This window comes from Plectropomus leopardus, chromosome 6 (assembly GCF_026936395.1).
Source record: "Plectropomus leopardus strain MGB_pleo_1.0 chromosome 6, ASM2693639v1, whole genome shotgun sequence".
Taxonomy (NCBI): domain Eukaryota; kingdom Metazoa; phylum Chordata; class Actinopteri; order Perciformes; family Serranidae; genus Plectropomus; species Plectropomus leopardus.
In genome coordinates this window covers 9,204,008-9,231,038 of record NC_142181.1, presented here as the reverse complement: position 1 = coordinate 9,231,038, position 27,031 = coordinate 9,204,008, and the positions used below count along the sequence as shown (strand labels likewise).

At 39.4% G+C, this 27,031-nt stretch overlaps 1 protein-coding gene across 1 annotated transcript; it reads left to right on the top strand.

The window, feature by feature from the left end:
* Positions 1 to 1,515: 1,515 nt before the first annotated feature.
* On the top strand, positions 1,516 to 27,031 carry blmh (bleomycin hydrolase). Its single transcript, XM_042486903.2, has 12 exons — positions 1,516 to 1,669; positions 3,769 to 3,966; positions 4,976 to 5,085; positions 7,616 to 7,757; positions 7,998 to 8,086; positions 8,198 to 8,290; positions 18,599 to 18,754; positions 18,881 to 19,039; positions 19,153 to 19,220; positions 20,302 to 20,419; positions 20,703 to 20,769; positions 26,723 to 27,031. Exons 1-12 carry the CDS (start codon positions 1,660 to 1,662, stop codon positions 26,869 to 26,871), a joined length of 1,359 nt encoding a protein of 452 aa, XP_042342837.1. The 5' UTR covers positions 1,516 to 1,659; the 3' UTR covers positions 26,872 to 27,031.

Below are 27,031 nucleotides of genomic sequence, written 5' to 3'. Positions count from 1 at the left end.
TTAGCTGTGAGTAGTCAACACTGATGACTTCCTTTAAACTGAACACACAGAGAAAAGTTTTGAGAATTCACTTTCTTCATACTGGGCATTCCCAGCAACAACAAACTGATTTTCAGTAGAAGGTTTTCTTTCAAAATAAAAGCTACTTGCCACCCAGAGAAAAACATATTAAATAACCTGTTTTTTCTTGCTCGCGTACATACTCGGCATTGAAGGATTCCCTCTCCCTCATGTAGTTCCATTGTAAGTGATGGGTTTGGCGTAAGTGGACTGGGACTATATGCCGCTTACAAAAAATTGCAAATCGTGGTTTTATTTTGTACACACAACCGGAAGTTTCATACGCAATTATTCTGTCAAGTGGACGCGCTCGTTTAATGTTGCGCCGCGCACTCCTCACCACGTGACGTGTGAGACTAGTAAGGGAAGTGAGAACAGTGATACCTCTCCTGGTTAAAAATTATGGGTGCAAATTATGATGGCTGGAATATTATTTTACAAAAAGCAGCATGAATTCGACGATAGTATGTCAGAAGTTAAATTTAGGTTACTTTCACAGCAGAAGTCATTTGGCCTAATCATAAATAGTTTACCTTTGATGAGAGATTTGGAAAGGCATATGGTCACCAAACTATTTTTAGGGTAATTGTTTCTCAGCTGCACATATATGGAAGCACAAAATGCTGCTGGAAAACACAACAAATAAATAAATAAACAAATAAATTTTGTGTATGTAAGTATGTGTTGTAGGTCTTTTTGTAACTAGAATGAAAGAAATCTACTGTGTATACACACACACACACACACACACACACACACACACACAGACCTTTTGAAGTTCATCAGCTTGACAAAGGATCAATTAACTAAATTAATCAACTGTTAAATTACATAATTAATTGAATTAATCATTTTGATTGACTTAAAGGATTGTCCGCTCTACTTAAATTCATAAAGACACTAAATTGACACACTTGTACTTGTTTGTCTTTTAATATATCTTTTGATTTATTCTTTTATTCTGTCTGGATCCTGTTAAATTCTATTATTGGTATTATTATTTCTGTGTTTACTGCTAATATTCTTTGAATATTTACTCTTAATGGTACGGTTGCTGTTGTTATTTTTTTTGTAATTGTTTCTCTCAGAGCAAAGCTTACATTTTGGGGGTGGGGGCTTTTGTGGTGGAATTGTACATAGCAGTGATTAATGAACATAATAATAATAATAATAATAATAATAATAATAATAATAATAATAATAATAATAATAATCTTTATTTGCATAGCACCTTTCATACAAGAAGACGAACAGCGACAAAGAGATTACATCCACCAAGAGCTTCACATTTTACATTAAAAAAAAGAATACGATTTTATATTATATCATGAAGAGATGAATTGGCTTATGAATGTTTCCATAATCCCTTAGTGCAATCAGAATATTTAGCAAAATAATTTTCTTATTGTAGTGTGGTGCAGTTTCTTGTCACCTGTCCCACCTCGGGAACTCCGCCCACCCGCCACGTCAAAGACCGACCGCGAGATCACAAACGAGCGCACCTCGTAATCACACTGACTTGCTGTCGGTGAATGAGATAAACAAAGAGCCGGTGACTTTTCAGGAAAACTGACAACACCCCACAAGCTCCCCGGGAACATGGAAACTGGTAGGTGTAGTGCCCTTCTCCCCTGTGTCGGTGCTGGTGGTTTGTGTGGCCGGCAGCCTGAGCGCAGTCTATATTTGGCTGTTAGAGGATGACAGCTGAAGGAGCTAACAGGCTAAGCTAGCATTCATTGCGTTAGCGTGCCAGCCTGCTAGCATGGCTTTGCCGTCGTTTAGTCGTTTAGGTTTGTCACTTCATGCCGATACATTGTCAGCAAGGTACCGACATTCAAACCGGAGACACCGACAATAACTCAGTTTAACTCGTTAGTTTAAGCTGGTGTCCGCTTCAGGAGCCGGAAATGTTAGCTTGTGGAGCTAGCTCGTTGGGAATGGAGTTGGAAATACCAGAAGCTGTCAAAGTCTTTAAAGTGATAGCGATTTATTTCAGTGGGGTTTTCATTCAAAGGACCCGAAAAGAGAATAGCGTCACCTATTTTACATCACCCTTTTAATAGATTTCAGTGACGTTGTGTGTTAATCTTCAGACTAGTAAATTGAGCCTGATTGTTTCGGTTTCACTCAAACTTAATCTCAGGTTTCGTAACACTTTTGTTCTCAAGCAATCATTTTGGCTTTGGTAACATGGTTATTTCGAAGACCTGTGGTAAGCCATTGTTCTCCTCTGTAGCTATTATTTTCCCAAAATTTTTAAACTGTTAATAACAGTATGGACGTTGATAGTATCATAATATTCTGACCTTTGCTCTGTGATTTTCTTAGCTGTGGGCGTTTATTGAACCTCCAATGTTTGGCTTCATGCCAGCCCTTTGCACATGAAGCAGTGATTGGCAGTGCTTAGCTAATATAAAATCAGTTGTATGACCACTGGTGTGTAAATCAGTAAGTCACCCCAGCTGCCTGTGCTTGGCCCCTCGCCATAGAAAACCACTGTGATCTATGTCCTGAGCAGTCATGCCTCCACTTGTTGAATAACAGCCAGACTGACTATCTAACTCACCCTTTAGTTAGGCTTTTCAATTTGTTTTTCAACACCTCTAATCTTTTGTTCCTGATAACTGCTGTCACTTTGGCGCTGCGGGTCAATACTCTGTAACAGATTGGAAATTAATCTCTTACTATTTTCCCTTTGTTATCTGTCCATAGTCATCAGTGTCACACAATTCAACTGCTGCGCCACAAGCAAAATAATAGTGTTATTTTGACACAGGACCCCATGCAGGCTTCTCAAAAATATTCTCTGCCCAAGGCCTGGTTTTGCACGTTTTCTGATAATATAAGCATGACGGTTAATGAAGTTTGACAGTGTCCTAATCTGCGGCGGTCAGTGCATTTGTTTCAATGGAAAATAACAGACTGCAGCTGAGAGAGAGGGGTCGAACTCTAGGCGGCATGCATGACTAGGCAATGTGCCTCTCAATGTTTAATTGCTCTGCACTATTATTTGACGGAATTACAAACCACACATCAATGGCAGTTAGCTCTGTCAAAGTGTGTGTGCAGTGCACCCCGTCCTTCCCCCATCCAGCGGGAGTAGACAAGCTTTCCAGTGTGTTCCTCTCACAGATGGAGCCAGATGAGTGATGGCAGCCAGCTCTGATCAGCCCTAAGCTCCCCAAGGCCACTTACAGAGCTACTAGAAAGCACTCTCGATTACTTCCATGTTTGTCTTTGTCTTGTCTTTTGCTCTATGTGAGGTCTGTCCTTCATTTTTCATCAGAGCGTTAATCATGATTGTGCTTAGTATCCTTAATAGAGTATTCTTCACTATAGTCTCAGTATGGATGGTGGAAAAAACAATGTACCAGTCAGTTGTAGTATTCAGTAGCCGATGTGCTGGTAGTTTATGGCTATTGATCTGATATTTTCCAGGCATTATTGCGACGTCTGAGTACCTGAGTGCTCATAAATAAGCTCTTAAGAAGGAAGTATGTGCGCCTAAAGTGCACAGATGAGTCATGGAAATTGAGACAAGGAAATTCTTCCTCATAGTTACACTCACCTGCCTAGCTGTGAAAATCTTCCTGTTACAAGTTAACTTTCATGACTTGACCATTCATTCTGTTATTCTTTTATAACACTGTCGGTTTTTCTTCCCTTTGTCCCTTCTTCCTTCTAACCTCTCACTTCTTGCTCCTCCAGGTCTGAGTCAGGAGAAGGTAGCCACTTTCCTTAAGCGGCTGCGGGCCGAGCCACGCTACCTGTTGGCCCAGAATGTGTCAACTTGCATTGACCCGCTGGAGGTCTGTCTGCACAGGCAGACGGTCCAGGATACTGTGCACATCTTCCAGCACTCCATTCCCACAGAGGGCAAGCCCATCACCAACCAGAAAAACTCAGGTAATGTAATATGGCAACACTCACAAACATGCACAAACAAATATTATTCAGTGTTTATAGGTAAGTGAAGGTATTTTTAAAGTAAATAGGTCACAATTGACATGCAGATTAATGAATAAAGGACACGCTGCAAAAGTCTCCTCAATATATATATATGCTCTAAAAAATATTTTTTGACTGCAATTATCCATCACAAATTCTGTGTATGGATGCTCTAAATTTTTGTGTGGGGAAGTTTACACTATATTTGCATAAAGTCTTACATTTGGTCATTCCAATCACTTGCTAGCTAGATTATCGCTTTCTCACTAAAAGCACTTAATTGTTTACCTGTTTGTATTACTATCTGCAGCTCACACTAAAACCTGGTTCTGACAGTACGTGACATGTTTAAAGTCTGCTGTTTTTCGGCTGAAATCTTATTTTGCTGTGTGAACTCTGGTCAGCTTGAACCACCCATTATGTGTTGGCGGATAAAGTGTAGGCTACAAAAGTTGGTCTTTCAAAAATAGACTAAATGTCTCCAAAAAAAGAGAAGAAAAAAAAGTCTAAAGATGGATGCACTTTGACTATCCTGAAAACTGTCCATGCCAACCATGTTACAAAGCAGACTGTAGGTTTTATAGCTGATAAATGAATTTTCATGTCAGACAGCTGTCAGTTCAGTTCAACATGATGTGAAACCTACAGAGACTTGGAAGTTCCTTAAATTGGTCCATCCAACTCCCACACCAATCTATTAAGCTTTGGAGGACTTCCACATGCATTTATTAGCATCCTCAAAATGATTTCACAGTTATAATGCAATAATTATTAAACCACCAAATCAGACTTGATGACTTAATGAGCAGCACAACCCTGTTGCTTAGTTAATGAATCTAATAAACAGGTGATTCCAGCCTTTAAGGTTTAAAGGTATATATAAAGATGCCCGTGTGTACAAACATGTTCCTGTAGGTCCTCCCTGACTGCTTATTTCTGTCTGTCACGGTCTTCTCTTTATCACTAGGACGATGTTGGATCTTCTCGTGCCTCAACGTCATGCGACTTCCCTTCATGAAGAAGTTTAACATAGAGGAGTTTGAATTTAGTCAGTCCTATCTCTTTTTCTGGGACAAGGTAAGAGTCAGAACCACACATCTGTTCTCTGTTCCTCGTTGTGGTTTGTCATTGTTTATGGGCTGAGAGTTACACCTTGTATTTGTTCTCTTTTTACTGTAGATTGAATGAATAGTTTTGTAATCCTGCTTTGTTTATAAATTTCGCAAATAATTCACTGTAGTCAGTGTTTGCAAATCGTGTGGGGGTGGTGTGATCATGTTTTGAGTGTTTCTGCACATGTTCTAGTTTTCATTGTTTTTGTTGTTTTGCAGTTCAGACACTGTGTGTGAGTGTGTGTGTGTGTGTGTGTGTGTGTGTGTGCATGTGCATTGGTACAGTATTACTATGCAGCACTCTACTACTATACAGTCATTGTCCTACAAAAACCCTCTATTATGTGTTTTGGTCAGTGCTCTTCCAGGGCTGACGTCACAGTGACACCTCGCTGAATATTTTTATCTCTCTGTCTCTTTGTCTTTATGACCTTTTGCCTTTTTTACCCCCTACATGTTTATACAGTTGGTTGTTCTACCATGAATGCATCTTTTTTTTAACGAGAGCTAGCAATAAGGAAATAGCACGGACTGTAATATTAGTTCCAAACAAGGAAAGACTAACTGAGGGGCTCCCAGAATATCCTGCCACCCTCATGGCCAGTATGGTATTTCACTGCATCAGAGGTGCAGAGTTAACGCAAGTCTAAATTCAAAGTAACAACCTCTTTGTGAGCAAGAGATTGTTATTCAATTTAGGCACAGTGTTATAATTTCAAATATGTGTCAATAATGTTCTTTTGCCAACCAGTTAAAGGTTCTGTGTGTAGGATTTAGGGGGATATATTGGCAGAAATGGGATATAATATAGTATTAGGGTTGTTAGCGTTAATGCGTTAATTGCATTTTTTTTTTTAATTGCGTTAATCGACGGCTGACATTTCTGTCTTTTAAGAGGCTGCAGTGGGCTGAGCTTTAAAGCTGCAGTGTTATACTGTATTGAGTATAATACTACAGTAGATTATTGGTAAACTATTGTATACTGGTATTTTGTACTACAGTAGTATACTGGTAACATCTGAAATTAGAGGACTGGAATCCAGTGATACTAATCATGTCATGCTAGCCTCTCAGGAAGGGGGCCAGATAACGCTCCACAGTTAGGATAAATTTTGGTGATGGAAAATCAGCATGGTCATTTCACAGGGGACCCTTGACCTCTGACCTCAAGATATCAATGAAAACGGGTTCTATGAGTACACAAGAGTCTCCAATTTACAGACGTGCCCTCTTTATGTGAGTCCAATGCAGTTTTTTGCTGTCATTTGATTCATAATAAAGACAATCTGGTAAGAATTGTTTTACCCCATCAACATGGATTTCATAACTGTTTTTAAGTGCAAAATAATTGCATTGAAAATGTGAATAAAATGTGCGATTAATCGTGATTAACTATTAAAATTCTGCGATTAATCGCGATTTAAAAAAATGAATCAATTTATTTCCCTAATTAGTATGTTTTCTTTAGTTTATAATCACCTGAAAATGAGAATTGTCGTGTTTTTGTTGTGTGAAAATGAGCCGATTACATCGACACAGGGAGCGGGGTCTTGTCCATGGAGTACGCCATGTTACACTACTGTGTTTCTACAGCAGCCCGGAGCAAACCAAACACTGGCCGTAGATAGGGCTCGTTTTCATGTTTTCGTCACCGTAGTTACCAGTCCTCTGGCATAAGCAGTATTGAATAAAAAACAATGTATTTATCTTTTATTTTTTATTTTTTTACATGTAACTGTTTTATTCAATGTTTTTACCAATTTAAATCACCGGGTTTGTTAGTTCTGGAGAGGAAGAGACCTTTGTGGATAATTTATCTCCTTGTAAAAACCTCCTGAACATTTGGATCCTAAGTTATCAGACAATGCTTGAATGTGATGCTTGTCGCAAGTCATGTGAAGTCTTTAGAGCAGTGATACTCAACTTTTGGCCTGCAGGCCAAATATTTTTTGTGTATTTTGAATGTAAATAAGGTACCAGAGTACATAAAAAATACCAAATAGAGCTTAAACCCAGAATGTCCTCAAATCCTAGTAACTGTAACCCTGTGTGCATCTCATTTCCGTGGGGCTTGTACATCCAGCTGCATGCGACAGCAAACGTCACATGGTTGAAAACAGGCAATTCATTTATTATATACACTGATAAATATTGTTAATATTTGTATATTAACTGGCTTCCTGTCAATTTGCAAAAGTGGCTCCAAGAAAACATAATTGACTATCTCTACCTTAGAGTTTTTACAGCGCTTGAGTCTCATGTCCTCAGTTTTGTGACTTAAATCTAACTTCTTTTGCTCGGGCAACAGCTTTAGTCCCTGTTTACTTCCGGTTTGCAATAACAAAAATTCCAACAGGAAATAGACTTGGACGTGTTCAGGATGTTTATGTTGTATGAAACGCTCTACAGTAACATCACATTGTTACATTGTGCCCCTTAGAATTTCTCTCTTTAGTCACCATGTTTCTCTGTTGTTTTTATTTGTTTTTCTACAGGTTGAGCGTTGCTACTACTTCCTCCAGGCCTGTGTGGAGACAGCACAGAGGAAGGAGCCAGTGGACGGACGCCTGGTCCAGTTCCTGCTCTCCAATCCAACCAATGATGGAGGACAGTGGGACATGCTGGTCAATCTCATTGGTTAGTTATCATCATGAGCACATTGACAGGGAGTTCATGTTAAATGATTGACTGAACTTTGTTTTTAATTAATTTATTTATTTTTTTGCAATTGCAAAGATTTGGTTTTTAGGAAAATTAACTGTACCCTCTGAATATGTAAATCTTCTTACATGAGAGAAAACACTGGTAGAACATTTGAGTTATTTGACTGAGGTAATCATTTTGTTCTAAGTGTGTTTTATATTGTCCTGTCTTCAGAAAAGTATGGCGTCATTCCAAAGAAATGCTTTCCAGAGTCACACAGCTCAGAGGCCTCACGCAGAATGAATGACATCCTTAATCATAAGGTGTGTTTGCACAATTAAATTAGTTAAAAAAAAGTTAAGTTCATATTGCAGTGAGTCAGACAATGGGTGAGGTAGTGCTGACGGTTGTTTTTGTCTCACTGTGTGTTACAGCTGAGAGAATACTGCCTAAGACTGAGGAACATGGTGGCCAGTGACGCTACTAAAGCTGAGCTGTCTGATGCTATGGACACCATGATTGAGGAGGTGAGACTGAAAGGCACATACAACTGTTTCCTGTAGAATATATCATACAAGGCCCTTCCACCACAGGAAGTTTCCCAGGCTGCCAAGAACCTTTTGAGGAACTAGGGAACATAGACCATGTTTGACTGGAAAAACTAGGGACTAAAATTAGTTCCTAGATAGAGAAATACTTTATTTGTCCCTGTGGGGAAATTAGGTTGCAGCGACAATCACTTGACATTTCCATAAATCAACATAGCAAAAGAGAACACATCAATAAATGTACCACACTTACATTGCACCTTAAGTAGGGATTTGATGAGACAGGACAGAGGAAGACGTTTTACCAGTCCAGCAGGACATACTGCTTATTATTTGTGCGTATTTAAATTTTAATGGCTTGTAGGATAAAGGTTTGGATCTGTTTTTTGTAAAAAGAGAGGAGCAATAACGTTGTCCAGATAGAAGCAGGTTAAATGATGTGGTCAGTGGATGCCTCTCATCACCCACAATGATGTTTGCCTTGTTAATAACCCTGTCTCTGTTAGCACATTCAATATTTGGCCATTCAATCCCCAGCAGATTACTGGCTGTAGTTACTGTTTTCCTAAGTCTTTTTCTGTCCCTCAGTAGCATTTTCAAACCAGCAGATGATGCAGAAAATCAGAACGCTTTCAATAAAAATAGAGTAAAATGTGCAGCATTTTTGGATTGACATTAAAAGACAACAGTTTCCAAAGTTACAGAAACAGTTTGCAGGACTGAACATTGTCGATTTATTTAACACAGACCTTGTAACTGCTATAACTGCTTACAGCGTCAATCACGAATGAAGAGGTGACTCTTAAAAATATCAGGACAGGAAAGTAAGGACATTACGGACAGAAAGGCTATATAGTGGTCTGCTTCCTGACTAGTTTTTAAAATTTAAAAAGCAAATAATAAAACTTAACTAATTGTTAATCATTTTTGATTAATTTAGATTATCCTTTTTGTTGCTCCATTGTAAATGCAAAGAACAGGATGAGTCGGTGTTGTTTCCTGGAGAAAATTGGTCTCAAATGCTTCCGTTTTTATCCGTCCTTGATCTAATTTGCTTAATCTTCTGGCACTGGTAAGACAAACAGGTCTGTGCAAAAGAAACTTTTAAGTTCCCAGTTTAGCTCCTGAGTTTGGTTCCTGTTGTTCGGTAGTATTATGAAACTATTCAATGGAAAAAGGATGATAGTGACCCAGATGCGCTCCTTACCTGTTCCAATATCGCACACAACAAAAAGCATTTTAAAAAAAAGAACACGTGCAGACTTGTAAATATATTTAATAATGCAGTGGGCACTTTTTTGTAAAGCAATCCACAACATCTTTTCTGACATGTAGTCCACTTTTATGATGCCTATAATGTCCATTTTTTGTTGACAATGGGGAAGACAAAGACTTTTGAAATCAGTAATAAACATGTAATAGACTTAACACATTTTCAAAAATCCCCAAAAGGTTAACATCTATAAACATCCTATATGTACAATTTATGGCAGAGCTTTTGTATTGCATTATAACAGACTGTAGTATATATATTTAAAAAATGGCACGTCATTTAACATTGTAACACTGTCCCATTTTAGCCAGAAGAGGGTGCTGTCAAATTAAAATAAACTGAGAGCAGAAACGTCTCTCCAGTTTTTCATACCTCACAGAAGCCTACTCTTATCTTGGTTTGGGTTAGAGTTCAGCTTTGCCTAACATTGCAACAAATAGTAATGTATTGATGCTGTATTCAGTAACTGGTAGGTAAGTGTCACCATTACATCATCCAAATACAAGAGGTTAATGTAAACAGTTTTCTTGACAATTAAGAAGCTTTAAAAACTGCTTATTTAAATATTGGCATTTTATAATACATACATTTAGAATTCAATATCAGCATGACTTGATTTAATATACAGGGACATTAATAGTGCAGGTAACACTAGTGCAAAGACATGCCACCAACTTGCATTTGAGCTGACCTGCACTACAGGGAGAGATGATTCGGTTTGAGAAATTTTTCAAGAAAAAATAAAACCAATGAGATTCTTTCTTAAATGTGAACATTTTCTGGTTTCTTTCCTCTTCTATAACAGTACACTGAATATGTTTGGTTATATATGATTTTCACCATTTCTTGACCTTTTAAAGACAACAAACAACTAATTGACTAATTGACAAAATAATAAACATATTAATCGACAATGAAATGATATTGTTAGTTGCAGCCCTAATATAGTTACAACTAACATTTGCTCACTCACTGCAGGTCTGTTTAATGTCTTGCTATCAAAATAAAATTAAGGTACTCGCATAACAGAACCTGCAAAATACCTGCCTGAAGTATTCTGTGATTTTAATGTATTATGTGTACATAATATTCACATACACATGTAAATTTGTGTGTGTGATTTGCTTGCGTCATTTCTGGACTACAAAGTGTCTAAAAGCAAGCAATAAAAACAAATCACCTGCCCACTGCACCACATGTCATATAGTTGGAGATAGCGATCTTGTTTATGGAACGATCATATCTTATCACAGAGCTCCTGACCCTGGACAGTGAAAGCAAATTCACCTCCTAAAAAAAAAAAGTGAACAAACTCTTTCGCAGCGTAACAAAGGTTACACGTGTTATGACCATGTTTGTTCGCAGTGAAATGCAGTCATGTGCCGACAGTGGATGTTTTTGTGACAGGGTACGATGTGTAGGTGTGTATATGAGGCTTTATTTACGCTTACCGTGTGTGTGTGTGTGTGTGGGAGTGTGAATGTAAGAGTGGCCAGTCAGTCAGTCAATCAGTCTCCCATTGAGACGACTGCACACAGAAGAGGGGTCTGGTTATGCAGCCTTTGTTGTCAGCTGTTGGTTGCATTATGCTGCTGGCTCGTTGCTTGTTTAAACAGTCGCCTGTATCTCACAGTGGGTTCCCGGCCACAATCACACGTACACGCGCGCGCGCACACACACACACACACACACACACACACACACACCAACATACAGTATGTTGTGCAACAGTAACGACTGCTTTCACTGCACTGCACGACAGGGTGGGGGGGTGGAGGGTTGTCAGTGTGTTTGTTTGTCCACCTGGAAGTGGTTTGTTTTGCGAAACACCACTCTGTCACGGCCGATGGTGATGGAGGATTTGGTCATGTCAGAAGAACGGCTGACGTAAAGCAAGCCAAATTGTTCCAGGATATTGTCCCAAGTACATTTGACAAGCATCACTCTAAAAGCCGTCATTTATATTTTGACACCCACCTTGTTTTAACCTTTTCATGCTTTTGATTACTCTGATAAGAGAGTCTTGAGAGTCTTGTTTAGGGCATGTTTTATATTGTACTTTCAAAAGCAAGAACCAGTCAAAGAAATTACTATACTCTACATTTTAAATCTAACGATCACTTGAAAATTTGAATTAAATATGCACTATAAGATTTCTATATTTTAAAATCTGCTTTAAACATATTTGGACTACAATCACAGTGACTCACTTTATGTGTGAACAAGTGTCAATTTTCACTGCATGTAGCATCATAGTTACTATAAGATAACACATTATAGTACTATCATAAATTGGGGGAAAAAAAACATAACACATTAGCTCTGTAACTTGGGAAGCCTGTGATAGACTTGAGGTGATGTTCTTGTCTTCTTATGTCACTTAACTGACAATTAACAATGGTGTCACATGTATTGTGGTATTACAGCACTGTTTTAGTAAAGCACACTCAGGAGCTGCTGGTGTGCTAGGTTAACAAGCTGACAGAGGTGATTTCACCACCAAGTATATCAGTAGCACTCATCTTCCAGTATGTTCATAATGACTTCATTGCTGTGTACAAGTCCACGTGTGCAAAACTGTGTGTTTGTGGAAATGCATTCCCTGCGTCAGTGTGGTGTGTGTTTGTAGGCTTACGTAGTTGGTTTTCTTTGAGTCTTACAACAGGGAAACAAGTGTTTCCTCTACACATTCGCCATCATTTGCATCTCTGTGTGCACATGTGTTTCTCAGGATCAGAGCACCATGTCAGTCCTACTTTGGTGTGTGTGGAGGTGATGCTGTCCACCCTCCCTACGTGGCGGCTGTGATTGTGCACTGGTCTTCATCACGCCAGCCACATACACACTCCCATGACAGGCAGCCGGGGTCAACGTCTCTGCTTCCACTTACTGTATTCGGGGTGCACTTGATTTAACTAGATCCCCTTGCGTGTCAAGAATCTATTCTTTTTGCTAACATCAGTCAGGCACATTGCACATCACGTTTATCTAAAAAAACTTCTGCAACAGCAGCTTAACCCATTTTAAGCTGCACCTGCACTAAGAATGAGGAAACTAATCTCATGCACCGTTTCTTTCTATAGAGGCTGTTAGGATGACAATGTCCATACGCTGTGTTATTGGGGCAGAGAGGATTAGTTTAAATTTCAAAGCAAGTCTTTCTCTTTCATGCTGTATCTGGCATGTGTCCCTGCTCCTCTGCTCTCACTTACGTAGACAAGTGGGCAACACACACACACACACACACACACACACACACACACACACACACACACAAAAAAAAATAAATAAATAAGGGACAATCACCGGTAACTGTACATGCACATACACTACCAGAACACACAGATGGTATCCCTCACACCACAACTGTAGCCCTTCCATGCTCCATTGCGTCATGGAATCAGAAACACCATGTGCAGCTCTGCTCTTGGCTCTGAACACACAGAGAGTGATTCTTAACACAAGTCTAATTTATGAGACGTACGTCAAATCACAGGAACTTTCTTGCTGCAGCTCAGAGGGTCAGCGCTGCTGGCTATTGACTCAGTTGATTTGTTGTTCGATGTGGGTGGGTTCCTGTGGATTTGTCATTGTTAAGGGCTGCAACAATAGCTTTTCCAGCTCACATTTCTTGAATTTCTCTGCGCCATTGTTAGAATTTAACAATGACCACGTGTTGCATGTTTACAAAACATGGAAGTTTAATCAAAACCTCGCTCATTTTTATCCAAACTGTTTGCATGGTGTCATTTGCTTACACTCACAAGTCCACCTTCTAGACAATAGTTATAAATTTATTTCAGAGTAGCAATGAGCCACATGCTTTGCCTCAGTTTGGCTTGACTGGTTTAATGCCAGCTTCAGACCCTAAGTATTAAAACAATTTTTACTTAAAGCTTAAAATAATTTTGCCAATCTTTTTAATTAATATTAATTAATATTAATATTAATATCACATTTATATGTTAAATCTACAAAATATAATTCAATTTATTTTAAAGACTGACAAAGTGGAAGCCATCACCACTGATTTGGCACTTAATTCCAGTAAGTCATCCTTGATGATCACATTGCCCCCGATCCTAATCCGAGTCATTTAATACTGAGTATCAGTTGATACCAAGTCCCAATCCCATACCTCTTTTTTCTAGACAATAAAGTGCACACTCTAAGTAGGCTTTCTTTAAGTTATCATACTCAATCCAATAAATGGCCTATGCTTGATAATATAAATTAATTAATAGCTCTGCAGTGAATTAAGAAAAAGAAATGCATCCAAGCTGTTCCTTAGTGTTTATTTTAAGTTTTTTTTTTATAAGCCTATATATATAAATATATATATATATATATATATATATATATATATATATATATATATATATACAAACAAACCCTCCTATTAATGTTGTAAGACTTGTTGCGCTCTTGAGGAGATCTTTCTGTCCCTTAAAGAGTGTATTTTCTGGTGTTTTTTCTTGTCATCTACAAGTCTTTTGGATTGATTACGCTTCATAAATAAATTAGCCATGTTGTTTTTTTTGATCGCAGGGCTTTTGTTGCAGTTGCATGATGAGTGCGCTTGTAGTAAACTCTGCACCGCTGTCTGTCTCTCCTCTAAGCAGGGCAGAGAAACACTGTGACTCTCACACTGATCTGAATTGAAACAAGTGCTCATGACTTTGGTTAATAGCGTAAATAAACAGTCTCATACATGTTCTATAAGCTCAATAATGCCAATCTGAATCAGTCAAAAAATGCCTTGATCAGCCATGATACCCGTCTTTGAGATTGAATCTTTATCAGTGAAACAAGATCAGGTGCACATATTGCTGCTCTTGATTAAACACTTTAACGCACTTCACCTTCAAGCAAAATGACAAAAGCAAATTTCAGTTTTTCTCTGCAAAGCAAAAAAAATTGTTCAAGCTAACAGAAACTTGACTAGATTCCTGCACATCTGAATTTAAATTTGGCAGCTTTCCTTTTAAAATGCCTTTAATACAATATGCTAAATCAAACACGTAAATGCCACTTTTCACAGGAAATGTTAAAAAAAAGTGAAAGTCACAGGTGTCAGTCAGGTTTTATGCATAGTTAGAAGTTGGTCGGAATTCATTGTGACATATGATGTCACTATGCTTTTATTTTACATAAGCAAAATGCTGAAGCAAAGAGCTGTTTTTTGGCAGTGTGGCTAAAAATACTCCTGCATACAATAAAAGAACAGTAAGTACATTAAACAGTGTTTTTTTCTACAGTGCCAGTGTTGTTGTTGGCACACACAGATAGTCCAGGAGAGTGGTAAGGCTGAAATCTCTGTCCAGTACCACCATAATCTATAAAAGTGGAGTGTCTTGCTCAAGGTTACCCATCCATCCAGATATATTGTAGAGTGTGTTGCCATTGGCTCGGCCTGCTTACTGAATGTGTTAGGCTCGCTCCAAACTCCAGGTGATTTGCTTGTTTGAGTCACGTAAATCAAATAAACATGCAGAGAAGATGCCAGCCGCTCGACACTGGTCCACAGATGCTATCAAACATTAACCCCAGTTAGCCCTGATAGCGTGCAGTCAAGTCAGCCTACTGTTTATTGCGAGACACGCAAACTCTGTCACAGAATCAAGAGTGACCTGAGGTGGACCTTTTACTTGAAGAGAAAGCTGCCTGTGAACAAACTAATTGAAGCCGGTTAAGTTTGAATATCATGTTTATGTTTGTAATGTGAAGATATAAATGAGATGGTCTTTTGAAGTTACAGTCCAACATGAATGGAGTTGATCAATAACACTAGTTGGCGTAATGCAGAACGTGAAGTCTACCCTGAGGGCTGGGGCTCGAATCATTTGTCTGTTCTGTGTTGAAAATGTACTCATGAAGAATTTGCTGACAGAAGTACAATCAGTATACATCATTCTGTTTTTTACACACTCCCAGCTTTGTGAAAAGAATTAGTGTGTGAATTAAAAGTTAAAGAAGTATTTCACTACTGGAAAGATGGTCTTTTCATGAAACTACACTGTTTTATGCAGTAGAAAGACACAAACACTGTTTAAATTGGTGCTATGTGACCACTGAAAACAGAGAAAAGGGCTAAGGCATTGTCTTTCGCTCAAAAAACAGAATGTAATTGTAATATGACATTGGGATAAATGTATTGGATATAACCAGCTATAAACAGAAGACGTTAAGAAATCTGTAAACTGCACTATGATGAGCCTCACTAAGTATTTTATTTTTCTTTCTGTCTTTATTTTTTTTTTTTTACAGGGACAGTGCACATTGATTTACATTGCTGTAGTGTTAGTCATGGGCTAATTTTCAACTGTTGGCCCAAGGCTAGGTGTTAAAATAGCCACTAAAATGAAAGATAAAAAAGCATGCAAACAATTAAAAGCTTGAATGAAAACATGAATGTAAAAATGTGCTAACTGGTTAGCATGTTAAAAGCACACGCAGAAGACAATTCTGCATCGTAGAACATAAGCAATCAGCCAAGAACACACAATATGTCCAAGAAGATATAAAAATTAGCAGGCAAGAAACAGTTATGCACATGACATAAGCATCATCATTATTATTAATATTACTATTATTATTATTATTGTTACAGCCATGACAACAACAGTAGTTTTATGCTTTGCTCTCAGCTTTCTGTATCCCTCTCACCTTTCTCTCTGTCTTTCCCCCTTTCTCAGTCACTCTTACACATCTGTCATTGAGGTGGCAGGTGTTTCAATATTGATCCTGCTCGAATGTCACTGTGGCTGTTTATTCTCTGACTGAGGGCTCTCTTTCAGCCCAGCCTTTCCTTCACACCTACTTTATTTACCTTACCGGGGCAGGATGAGTGGGCGCGAGGCTAAACTGGCATTAAGAGAGACGCTTGTAGTACTTCTCAGGGCATCTGAAAGACAAATTGTAAAGTGACTGGAAAGGTTTAAAGTTACCAGGGGGAGCAGAGTTATTCTTGGAAGAAAGAGACAAAAAGGCAGGAGTCAAGGGGTTAACGGGGGATGTCTTGTCGAGGTGGCGAGGTGCATCTGGGCAAACACAGACCAGACAAGGGGATGAACACCTTGGCATGTCGTCTTGCCCACAGGGCAGTCTAAACAAAGTAGCTGAATTAGAAGGAAAATGGCCCAGGGGGATGAGGAGTTGAACAGATGCCTTTGTTGACTCTGCGTATGTGTGTATTTTTGTGTGTCTGTACTTTTGACCCTCTGTGATGAAGAGGAGGGATCGTTTGTTTGTGTAAGCCAGGCCTGAATTTATGCATTTTTGCGTGTTTGTCTCTGTGCAAGAACGTGCCCGGTTATGTTTGGGGTGAGAATAGTGGTCTCAGTGTCTGTTAACCAGAGAGCAAGACTGTCATCTTTATATAGGGGCATTTAATATGTGTTGACTAAGCATGGGAAACTGCTGCCGTGGCTGCTATATTTCTCGGGGCCGAGCCTAAAATGATCCCCCTCAGCTCAATACTCAGCTGGACAATTTGTCTGAATATCAGTAATAGAACTCAATAGAAATACTGAGTTAAAATCTGTCGGAAATGTGTCCTTTGTGACATTCATAGTTGAAGCAATGAGAGTGGCATGTATCACCATTCATCCACACAATCAGAACAATACTCGGAATAATGCTCTGAACAATTTCAGGAAATTCCTGAAATAAGAATATCAGAGTTTCGAAGCGCCAGATTGACAGACGGCCCAGTCCAAACAACCCAATTTTGCCCACAGGAACTGAGTCTGAACTTCAGCGCCGCAGGAAGGCACACATGGAGGGAGGAAAAAGTGTGGGGTGCAAGTGGGGAAACGGAGGGATATGAAAAAGTTGAAGGGGAGGGAAGCACTGTAGAGAGGAAAAAGGGGGAAATGTTGGGAGTCAAGAGAGGCCGAGGCACTGATATATTGTGAGTGTATGCAAGGACAGACATGGGGATGGAGGGGTTAGATAAGTGCTGATTAAAAATATGAGCTGGACATTAGATTTAGAAACATCTCTAACAACCTTCCTAAAGGCAAGGAAGTACATATGTCCCTGTTTAGTTTGACTGATAGTGGTTGTCTTTGAGGGAGACACTACAGGTGAAAACTTTTTTATTTATTTATTTTTATGCAGTTTTGAGATTTTGGGCTATTTTGCTTTCATAACATGCCTTCTTTCATTATTGTGGGAAGAAAAAAAAAGTATGAAATACACATTTAGATGTTTATTCAAGGTCAGATTTCTGTTATGCAAATGCATCAAAGGAGCATATTTACTATTTTTCGATACATTAAATTAAATAAAGTTAGTTTTTACCATGTCTTATTTTTTGCTAAAAAAAAAAAAGAATATAATAATTTTGAAATTTGTATCTTTAAAAAACATTTTTAGAAAAAAAAAATCTCATACTCTGGGCCAGAAATCTCAATTTCAGTAGCACATACACCAAACTTTCCAGTTTTATTCCTATCTATGTTCTTAAGGTTTTTACTGAGGGGTTTACTCATATATCATTCATAGTCTAATTTATGTAACATTTTTTCCCCCACAAAAATGGCAAAAATATATTTTTTATTGGCTGCTGACAGTGTTTTCTGATTTCTGGAGTGATTGAGTGATTGAATATATCTATGTATATATATATATGAAGATATCCAAAATTCTCTGTGTAAAAACCTTTCTTTGACTCGAAAGTGAACAAAATGTAGCAAGAATTTTGAACCTGGCTTCATCCACTGTTCAGATTTATGTTCTTGAAATATATGCAAATTGGTGTATATTTATATCGAGAATGCATTGTTTGCATATTTAAGCATAACATTTTAGAAAATGCTATGTCTCCAATTTATTAAATTATATGTGCAGGGGTCACCTCTGACTTAATTAGAAATAGTGATAGTGTTTGTTCACTATGACATTTGTTTTCTGTGTTTTTGATACAATGATTGTCTGAAAATGTTAAATATGAGTTTAACACAGATCCAATTGGCAAAGAAGCTAGTATTTTAACTGTTTGTGCTGTGCAGGTGTTCCGGGTGGCCAGCGTTTGTCTAGGCAGTCCTCCCGAAACCATATGTTGGGAGTACAGGGACAAGGACAAGAACTTCCATCGCATGGGGCCTCTCACCCCCCAGGAGTTCTACAGGGATCACGTCAAACCTCTATACAACATTCAGGACAAAGTACGTAACCCATCACACACATCAGACAGTGCCTGTCTTTCTGTAGGCCATGTAACTTGCTGCAGGCCTCAGTTTCTGATTCCCCATGGGAAGTTGTTCTGTTCTGAGCTCATATCCTATCCTCAGGTCTGCCTCGTGAACGATCCTCGACCCCAGAACCCTTATGGGAAGCTGTACAGTGTTGAGTTCCTAGGTAACATGGTTGGTGGCCGCAGCACTCTGTACAACAACCAGGCTATCCAGCTGCTCAAAAAGGCTGCAGCTGAGTCCATTAAGGAGGGAGAGGTAGGTTGGGGAACACAAGTATAACTGTTTTAACATAACATAACATAACATTTTAAGGATGTCTGCATATGTGAAATTTACAAATCTGAAAACGGCTGCTGTTTGTTTCTTAGGCGGTGTGGTTTGGTTGTGATGTTGGGAAACATTTCCACGGCAAGCTGGGAATTAACGACATGAATGTGTGAGTATAATGCATCATGTTGATGTTATTTGCAATGCTGTTTGAATCTAGTCTGCCGCTCATTTGTCCCAGATACAAGAATGAATGGATTTTGCATTACTGGCATGGTTTTAGACTCGTAATTTGTCGAATGTAGGGATAGGAATGCAATAAAATTTTAAATTTCATGCTTCACTGTCATTAAGGAGAGATTCTGGGCAAGGAGTTTGAAGTTGTTTTTTTTTTTTAAATGACTCAATTACAGCAACTCTTTGAGGAGAAAGCATCAAGGGTATTTAAAAACACCCTTAACACTGAATATTCATTGTTGTTTGCCACTTTTACTGTACTGAACGTACAACTCTGAAATGCTTGAGGCCACTCAACTCCAACCAGCCTAACACTCTTCCTAACGTAAGATTTCAAAATCAGTTTTACCAACAAACTGGCCCACCTTTGTCTGTGCAATGACTGTAGGGTTCACATCAAGAGCAGATTTAATCCGCCCTCAAGAGGTGTCAGTCTCTCCACAGCGGAAAAGTTGCTTATCTTTGCCCTTCAGGTGCAGCAGCATCTGTGTCTGAGTTGCTGGCGCCAGGGTTAAATTTGCCCACTGAACCAAACCAGCGTGGTCCTGAATGTCTGCAACCATCTCTGCTGAAGCTCATCTTTCAGACAGATCTTTCTTTTAATTGGAACGAGGTTGAGGCTTAATGGAGCCTCATTTCTACGACCTGTTCAAGAAAAGAAATAAAAAGGTGATCTGTCTGGTAGGCTGTGCAGAATCCCAGACTTATGAAGATTTTGCTTTTGGCTTTTTATGGACATTGCATCTCTTCCCCTCCCCCTGTGAAAAAGATTTAGGATTGCTGGGATATGATGTGGAAAATTACCCATGAAGCTATCAGAACTTTCCCTTTTCTCTTGAAATGGTCAGTTTAAAGATGAAATTATGGGCAAGGGTCAATTGTTTTTTCATCCAAGAAGGTAGTGTAATTTGATTTGTGTGTGTGTGTGTGTGTGTGTGTGTGTGTGTGTGTGTGTGTGTGTGTGTGTGTGTGTGTGTGTGTGTGTGTGTGTGTGTGTGTGTGTGTGAACACAGGTTCAACCATGAGCTTGTGTTTGGAGTCTCGGTGAAGAACCTCTCGAAGGCAGAGCGGCTGATATACGGAGACTCCCTCATGACTCACGCTATGATCCTCACTGCTGTCACAGACAAGGTACGCTCACACAAACACACAGCACAGGTGGGTGACTGTTCAGTAAACTCAACACAATACGTATACAAGCAAACTGACAGGAATGCACACATTCAGAGTTTCCCAGGGTTTATTGCATCAAAGCCTCGCTGCATGTTTATGCTGCTTTAATCGGCTGCAGTTTCTCATAGTGATGTCAATTTCCCCTGCTGTAAGTAACCCCAGCTGTTAGGACACTTTCTTTCCTCCATTGTCGGCTTCTCTCTCTTATCTCCCCATCGTCTGCTCTCTTTCTCTCTCGAAGGATGGGAAGGAAGGCTATGAGAAGTGGAGGGTGGAAAACTCCTGGGGCGATGACCGTGGGAACAAAGGTAAGTTGAGAGACAGATAACACATTATGACACGATTCCTACACTCAGTCCTTTCCTTCATGGCAATTTTTTGTTTTCAGATTTAAACTGGAATCACCAGCAAAAAATTATTTTAATCTGATGGTTGTGAAGTTACGAAGGAGTAGCTGGCTAAGAACACCTCAGTCACTTTGACCTGGATCTCATCTCGAAATCATACTCATGCTTTTGCAACAGAGTCCTGCTTCTCCATAACTCTTTAATATCTTTCTCACACCGCAGGGGCTTGTGATAAATCAACATCTTCCTGTTTGTGTCTATTGAATTAAGAACAGGATTAGAATGAGAGGTTCCCCCATGTTGCTGCTTTATGAACTTCTAATTGGCTGTGTCCTGTTTCATAAGGACTCACAGGCACACACAGGCACAGCGGTCCTTATTGTGTTCTTTAAGCTCAGTGCCTGTGGGTCAAGTTGCATAAACGTAGCTACAGACTGAGCAAATCCTTAAAGTCAGTAAGTAGCAAAGTGGAATTCCTCCGAATGCCTTTGCAAAATGTTTGGCTCAGAAAGTTACCTGATGAACTACCACAGCTGGTGAGCTAACCTATTAACCCAAAACTCTTTTCTTTTTTCTCTGTTATGGGCCGTTTCCTCGCCCATGGCATTTTATACTCAGGATTGAACATCATTTAATTCCATAAGAGACAAAACATTTTTCAAGTTAAGGAGCTTGCTAACAGTCTGTTAGCCAGCATTTTTGCTTTATTCCTAATAGGACACAGATTACACAATTTATTTAAAAGACGTATTTGTGCAGTCAACTTTAGAGTCAGTACGTCCAAGTCTAAGGATATGGTTCTCTGCCAGAAAACATCAGATTTCCCCCTCTGGGTTAGATTGAGTTATCACTCCAAGCCAAGGAGTTCAAGTATCTCCGGGTCTTGGTCACAAGTGAGGGCAAAATGGAGCATGAGATGGATGGTGGATTTGAGTAACTGTTAAGAGTAGATGTAAGCAGGCGGTCAAGAAAAAATTGCATATAGGAAACAAATCAAAATTGGGCATTGAGAATTGTAATGTAAATCCAGTCTAAGACTTGTAGTCGCAAAATGCCTTTTGTGAACAAGGAACTTTTGAACCTGTTATTTTAGTGGTCAGCTAACTGAGTTGTTTTGTACTTCCTAAACCGCAAATTTAAAATGAATTTAACAAACTAAGTCAGTGTTGGTCAAGCTACTAGCCAGTCATTTTGGTGCACGGGGGAAAAATGTTGTCATTAAGTAAGTAAGGTTGGTTTGTCTTTATGCAACAGGCCCCACAACACAGCAGGTAGCCCACATCACTGCCCCAGACTTTACTGTCTACCGTTGTTATTCCCTCGATCCTTTCATCTCTGTTTCTCATCTTCCTCTGCCTCTCTTCTCCATCTCTGGGCTCCACATTCCACTGCAAATTATAGGAGTGTATTTCAGGTCAGTCATGCATCGTCTGGCAACACACACATACAGGGCAGCGTATACACACGGAGAGACACACACATACTCACAATATTTGCTTGAACCCACAAACCGTAGTGACGGTTGGGAAAACATGTGAAAACCCCTCAGTCAAATCAAATGTATTTCACGCATATCTTATTCCATAAACAGCAGCAGATAGGGAGGGCCGGGGCCCCCAGCTCGTCCGCAGCCAAATTAATAAAGTTTTTGAGAACAAAGGTTCGAGAAGTGGAGTTCACATGGGAATCCAGGGGCTTTGTTTGTTTGACAAAAGCTGAGGGGGGAAAAGAGGCACAAGTGGAGAAAACGAGAGGGGAGCATGCAGGCGAGAGCTGAAACAGAAATGGAGGCGTAGTGCAGGTAGAACCTGTAAGAAAGAAGGATAAACAAAGGCAAGTAGATGATTTTGGAAAGATGAAAAAAGAGAAACTGGAAGAAGAGTGGTAATAGCTGTGGAGCAGAGGGAGAGACTGGAGTGTGTAAGTTGAGTTTTTTAAAGGCTTAACATCTCCCTTTAGGCTGTTTCATGAGTCCAAACCCCGAAAGAGTCTCATGAGAGGTTCAACTTTCTGTTTCCTCCATCTTTAAGCCTTCACACAGCTGATGTTATGGCTCTGTTCGCTCCACAGCTCACACTCTTACATTTCAGAGAAATATTTGGCAACACGCTTGAGAGTTTTTCATTTTGATAGGACATTGACCCAAAATCAAAAGTACATATTTTTACTCTTTAGCACTGTTTATCAGTCTAAATTGTTTTTTTTTAGATGTCTGCCTTCTCTCAAATGTAAGGGATCTAAATGACACTCCAGATATCATAACCTAGTTACTAACAATAATCCACAAACCTTGTTGTGAGCAGTTTCATGTAAGAATGTTTTTTTCTGCTGAACTACATGAACCAGCCTTGTCCCTGCTCATTTTTTTGATTTGGGGTTTAACTGTCCTTTTAACATTTGTCACGAGTTTTGTTTGAGCTCTGAATGAGTTTGACATGGTCAAAGAATTTCTACAAACATGGTTCTATTGTTAGGTAAATAGAAGAAGATGATGTACATGTGGATGGAAGGATTTCCCTGGTAGCGGACATAACAGATTCTTGGGAAGCGTCATTAGTTTTTCAGTATGCTTCTAATCCATTGCCATTGTTCTGCATCCAAACCACAGTTGTATATCTGTCCCCTCACTTCATTTAAAGGTCCCATTTCATTTCCCATGAAATAAAAAATGCCTTTTCTGTGGTCTTACCACAACTCTGCGGGTGTACTGTTCCCCATCTGTTCTTTTGTAACAGCTTTATTCTTATTTCCATTTTTATATACCACTCCTTTTGTTTTGCCAAGTGTTACAGTTACTTCACAGAAACATGTTCAGCTCGAATCAACATCTTTTTAAGGGGTTTAAGTCTAAATCATATGCAAGACAAGCCCCAACTTTCTTTTTCATGCAAAAGTATGTCAAACTGCAAGGGGTGACCATAGTCTTAAAACTGCTTCTTTTGACCTTTGATTGACTTTGATGTTTTTGTATCCTCATTTCTGCATTTAGCTTTGCTTTCAGCCATTCTACCACCATGTCTAGAGGGATACTAGTGTTCGTCAGTCAGTCCACAGACGGTGATATCTCAAGGGTTATTGGATGAATTGACATGAAATTTTGTAAAAACATCCATGGTGTCCAGGGGATATATCTTTAAGACTTAAATAAACTTAGATGGTAGACATGGTAAAAATGTACCTACTTTACATCAGCACTTTAACACTGTAAGCATACTGTTGTTTTCATTAAGCTCAATGCATGCTTTTAACACAGCATAACAGAGCAACTGGCATTGCGACAGTCTCGTTTTTTAATGTCCAAGTCATTATTAATTTTCTCTTATTTTGACGAAATATAATCAAACAAAATGTCATGGTTCGTGCTGGCTGCTACAGTTCTGTGTTAAGAATTGCTGCTCCAGCTGTAAAGCAAGATCTCTGCTCCAAACTCTTCTAGCTTACAGTATATCCATCTGTTCTGAGACAGGACAGCCAGCCTATCCCTAAAAACAAATAAGGACACCCAACATCCACACACACACTACCATGCCACCCAACACGCGGGTTCCAGGAAGCCCACATCAACACACACACACACACAAGGATACCACAGTGAGAACTAGGCGAGGTGCCATGTAAGATTTGCGTACTTGGAAGGACACACATACACAACACACGCCCAGTCACGGCATCACCCGATACATTGTTTTGAGCTGTGGCACGTTCTTGCGGTTATCCTGACGTCTTTGATAAGTCAACTTGACAGTAGGAGGGATGCTCTCGTTTGCTCAACTCTGAACACATGAGGAGGGGAATCGAGGGGAAAAGAACAAAAAAACTTTCACTCTAAAATCTGGTTGCCAGTTCTCATCCAGCTTCCTGTATGTACCAATTCAGCACCAGATCTGAGCTGCTCTGGTTTCTCAAAACCTTAAGTCTTTGTTATCTAAGTAGAAGCCACTCATGCAGACATTTTTTCATTTTAATTAATCATTTCAGCATGGACCTACATCCTCCTCTTTAAAGAGATTAGGTTATCCCAACATGTCTTCTGTCAGCATAAGTTCAAGGTTTTCATAACCACCCCAGATTGGGCCCTGTGTGACTGCAGAGACAGACTGAGGGAGGCAGGCAGGCATTGTTTAGTTTTATCAGGGTGGACGCACAGAGGTGATAGCAGAAGTGTTGAATGCATACTGCACTGCAGGGTGGGGAACCATGAGGGTCCTCCACCCTTCTGCCTGTTTGAAACAGTAGAGTTCAGTGATAAAGCGGCACAATTAAAAATGTGCGTGCATAGACAAAGTATGTTTGACCATTCTGTTGAACTGTTCTTAGCAGCTCTCCCTACTCCTCCCCTTTCAGTGAAAGAGGACTAACGGTAATCGGCTTAATTAGTGACACGATGTTTTCTCGAATCAAGTATTTCTCTCTGAAAGAATGTGTTGTGATTAAGGCTTTTTGTGAACTGACAGATTGACTTTGGCCTTTTCCCCAAATCCTGCTATTTTAGCAAAGATATGTTTAAAGTCTGGACCACTTTCTGGACATCAGAGATGAGGAATTTTTTTCTGAACACGACTATGTTCAAATTTGGAGGAACACCACTCTTATGCATTGTATAACACTTTGTAACAAGAGACATTCAGAGTCTAGCTTATTTACACTGACAGGTTTAATTATCCTATTGATTATAATCTATACACACATCCAAAACAATTTCACATGTTTTTTTGTCTCTATTAAACCTCTTTGTAATACAGTCACCTACACCCTATTTAGACCTAGCAGCAACATGTCTCAGGTGATCTGATCACAGTTGGATAGCGATAAACAGGTATCAACAGCCACCAAGACGCATTTCTGATCCGATCACTCAAACCACTTGCTGATGTGGTCTGGGATACATATGACTCCATATGTTTTGTAGTATAGACTAACCCCGTTCTAATGCATCTCCAAAAAGGACTACGTCATCAGTGTAGGACGTGGTTTTTGTTTTGATGACAGTGTGCTTACGCTCTGTAACCTAGCCGTTTTGTGTCAAGTTGGAGGAAGTGTTGCATGACTATCCCTCCATATGCTAATACCCTGTTTAAACAGGCTCAAAGTGGTCAATGTGTGTGACACATAGGAGAGAAAAGCCAAGTCTCAATGAATGTTTTATTGCAAATATATGGACTTAACTCTTAGGATGCAGCTTAGATTCATGTGTATGTATGAGAGGCAGGTGTATGTGTGTGTGAGGGTTATTGCCAGTTTGTCCAACTGGCCACACATGCAGCCCAAAAAGCATTTACTCATAGACTGCAAAACGTGGTCAGCTAATGGATCGGCTAATAGAATTTGTTACAGGAAGAATGTTGAAAACACAGACTACCAGGATGTTTGGCTTTTCTCTTTTTTGGAAGAAACCTTTCTCTTTCACAAGTCTTAGCTTTTTTTATTTTTTTATTTTTGCAGTCGCCTTAATCTGTTCATTTCTTATCTTTTAGGTCAATAAGACGATTTCCTACAATCCAATGATTTTTCCACTCACAAATGTATAAGCAGATCTGTGTCTGATCTGGCATTTAGCCATGCAGGACCATGATGTTTAGTATACATTTGTGAACTCATTCAAAGTCATATTCACTTGCTATTTTTGGTTAATATATACACATTGTAATGTGGTTGATTCCTGTTTCTGTTAATTGTGCCTGGATTTATTTATGCCCAGTACATTTCTGATGTACTACGCATAATGATGACGCAAATATGTCATTTTACGTCAGTCAGATAAACTTCCCATTACCCCACATGAAGCATATGTAAGTAATAATACCAGATGATGCCAAACAGCTTGACCTGATTTGGATAGATATCCAAGTTTTTTCTGTATTCCTAGGTCTCTACTGAACTGCCATCTTAGTTGTCTTCCCTGTCTTCACTGTAGGTTACCTGATCATGACGGACGATTGGTTCTCTGAATATGTGTACGAGGTGGTGGTAGACAAGAAGTACCTCTCCACTGACGTCCTGGAAGTGATGCAACAGGAGCCCATCGTACTTCCTGCTTGGGACCCAATGGGAGCCCTGGCGTAACTACAGGAATCCAGGTTTTAGCCCCAACCTCTGGTCTATTTGACTCCGCCCTAATCCTCAGCTGCTTTTACCACTCCAATATTTCCCCCCACAGCTCCTTCCAAAACAGCCTGTTCTTCTAGACAAAATAATAAAGATTTTGTTTTCTTTTTTTACTTGA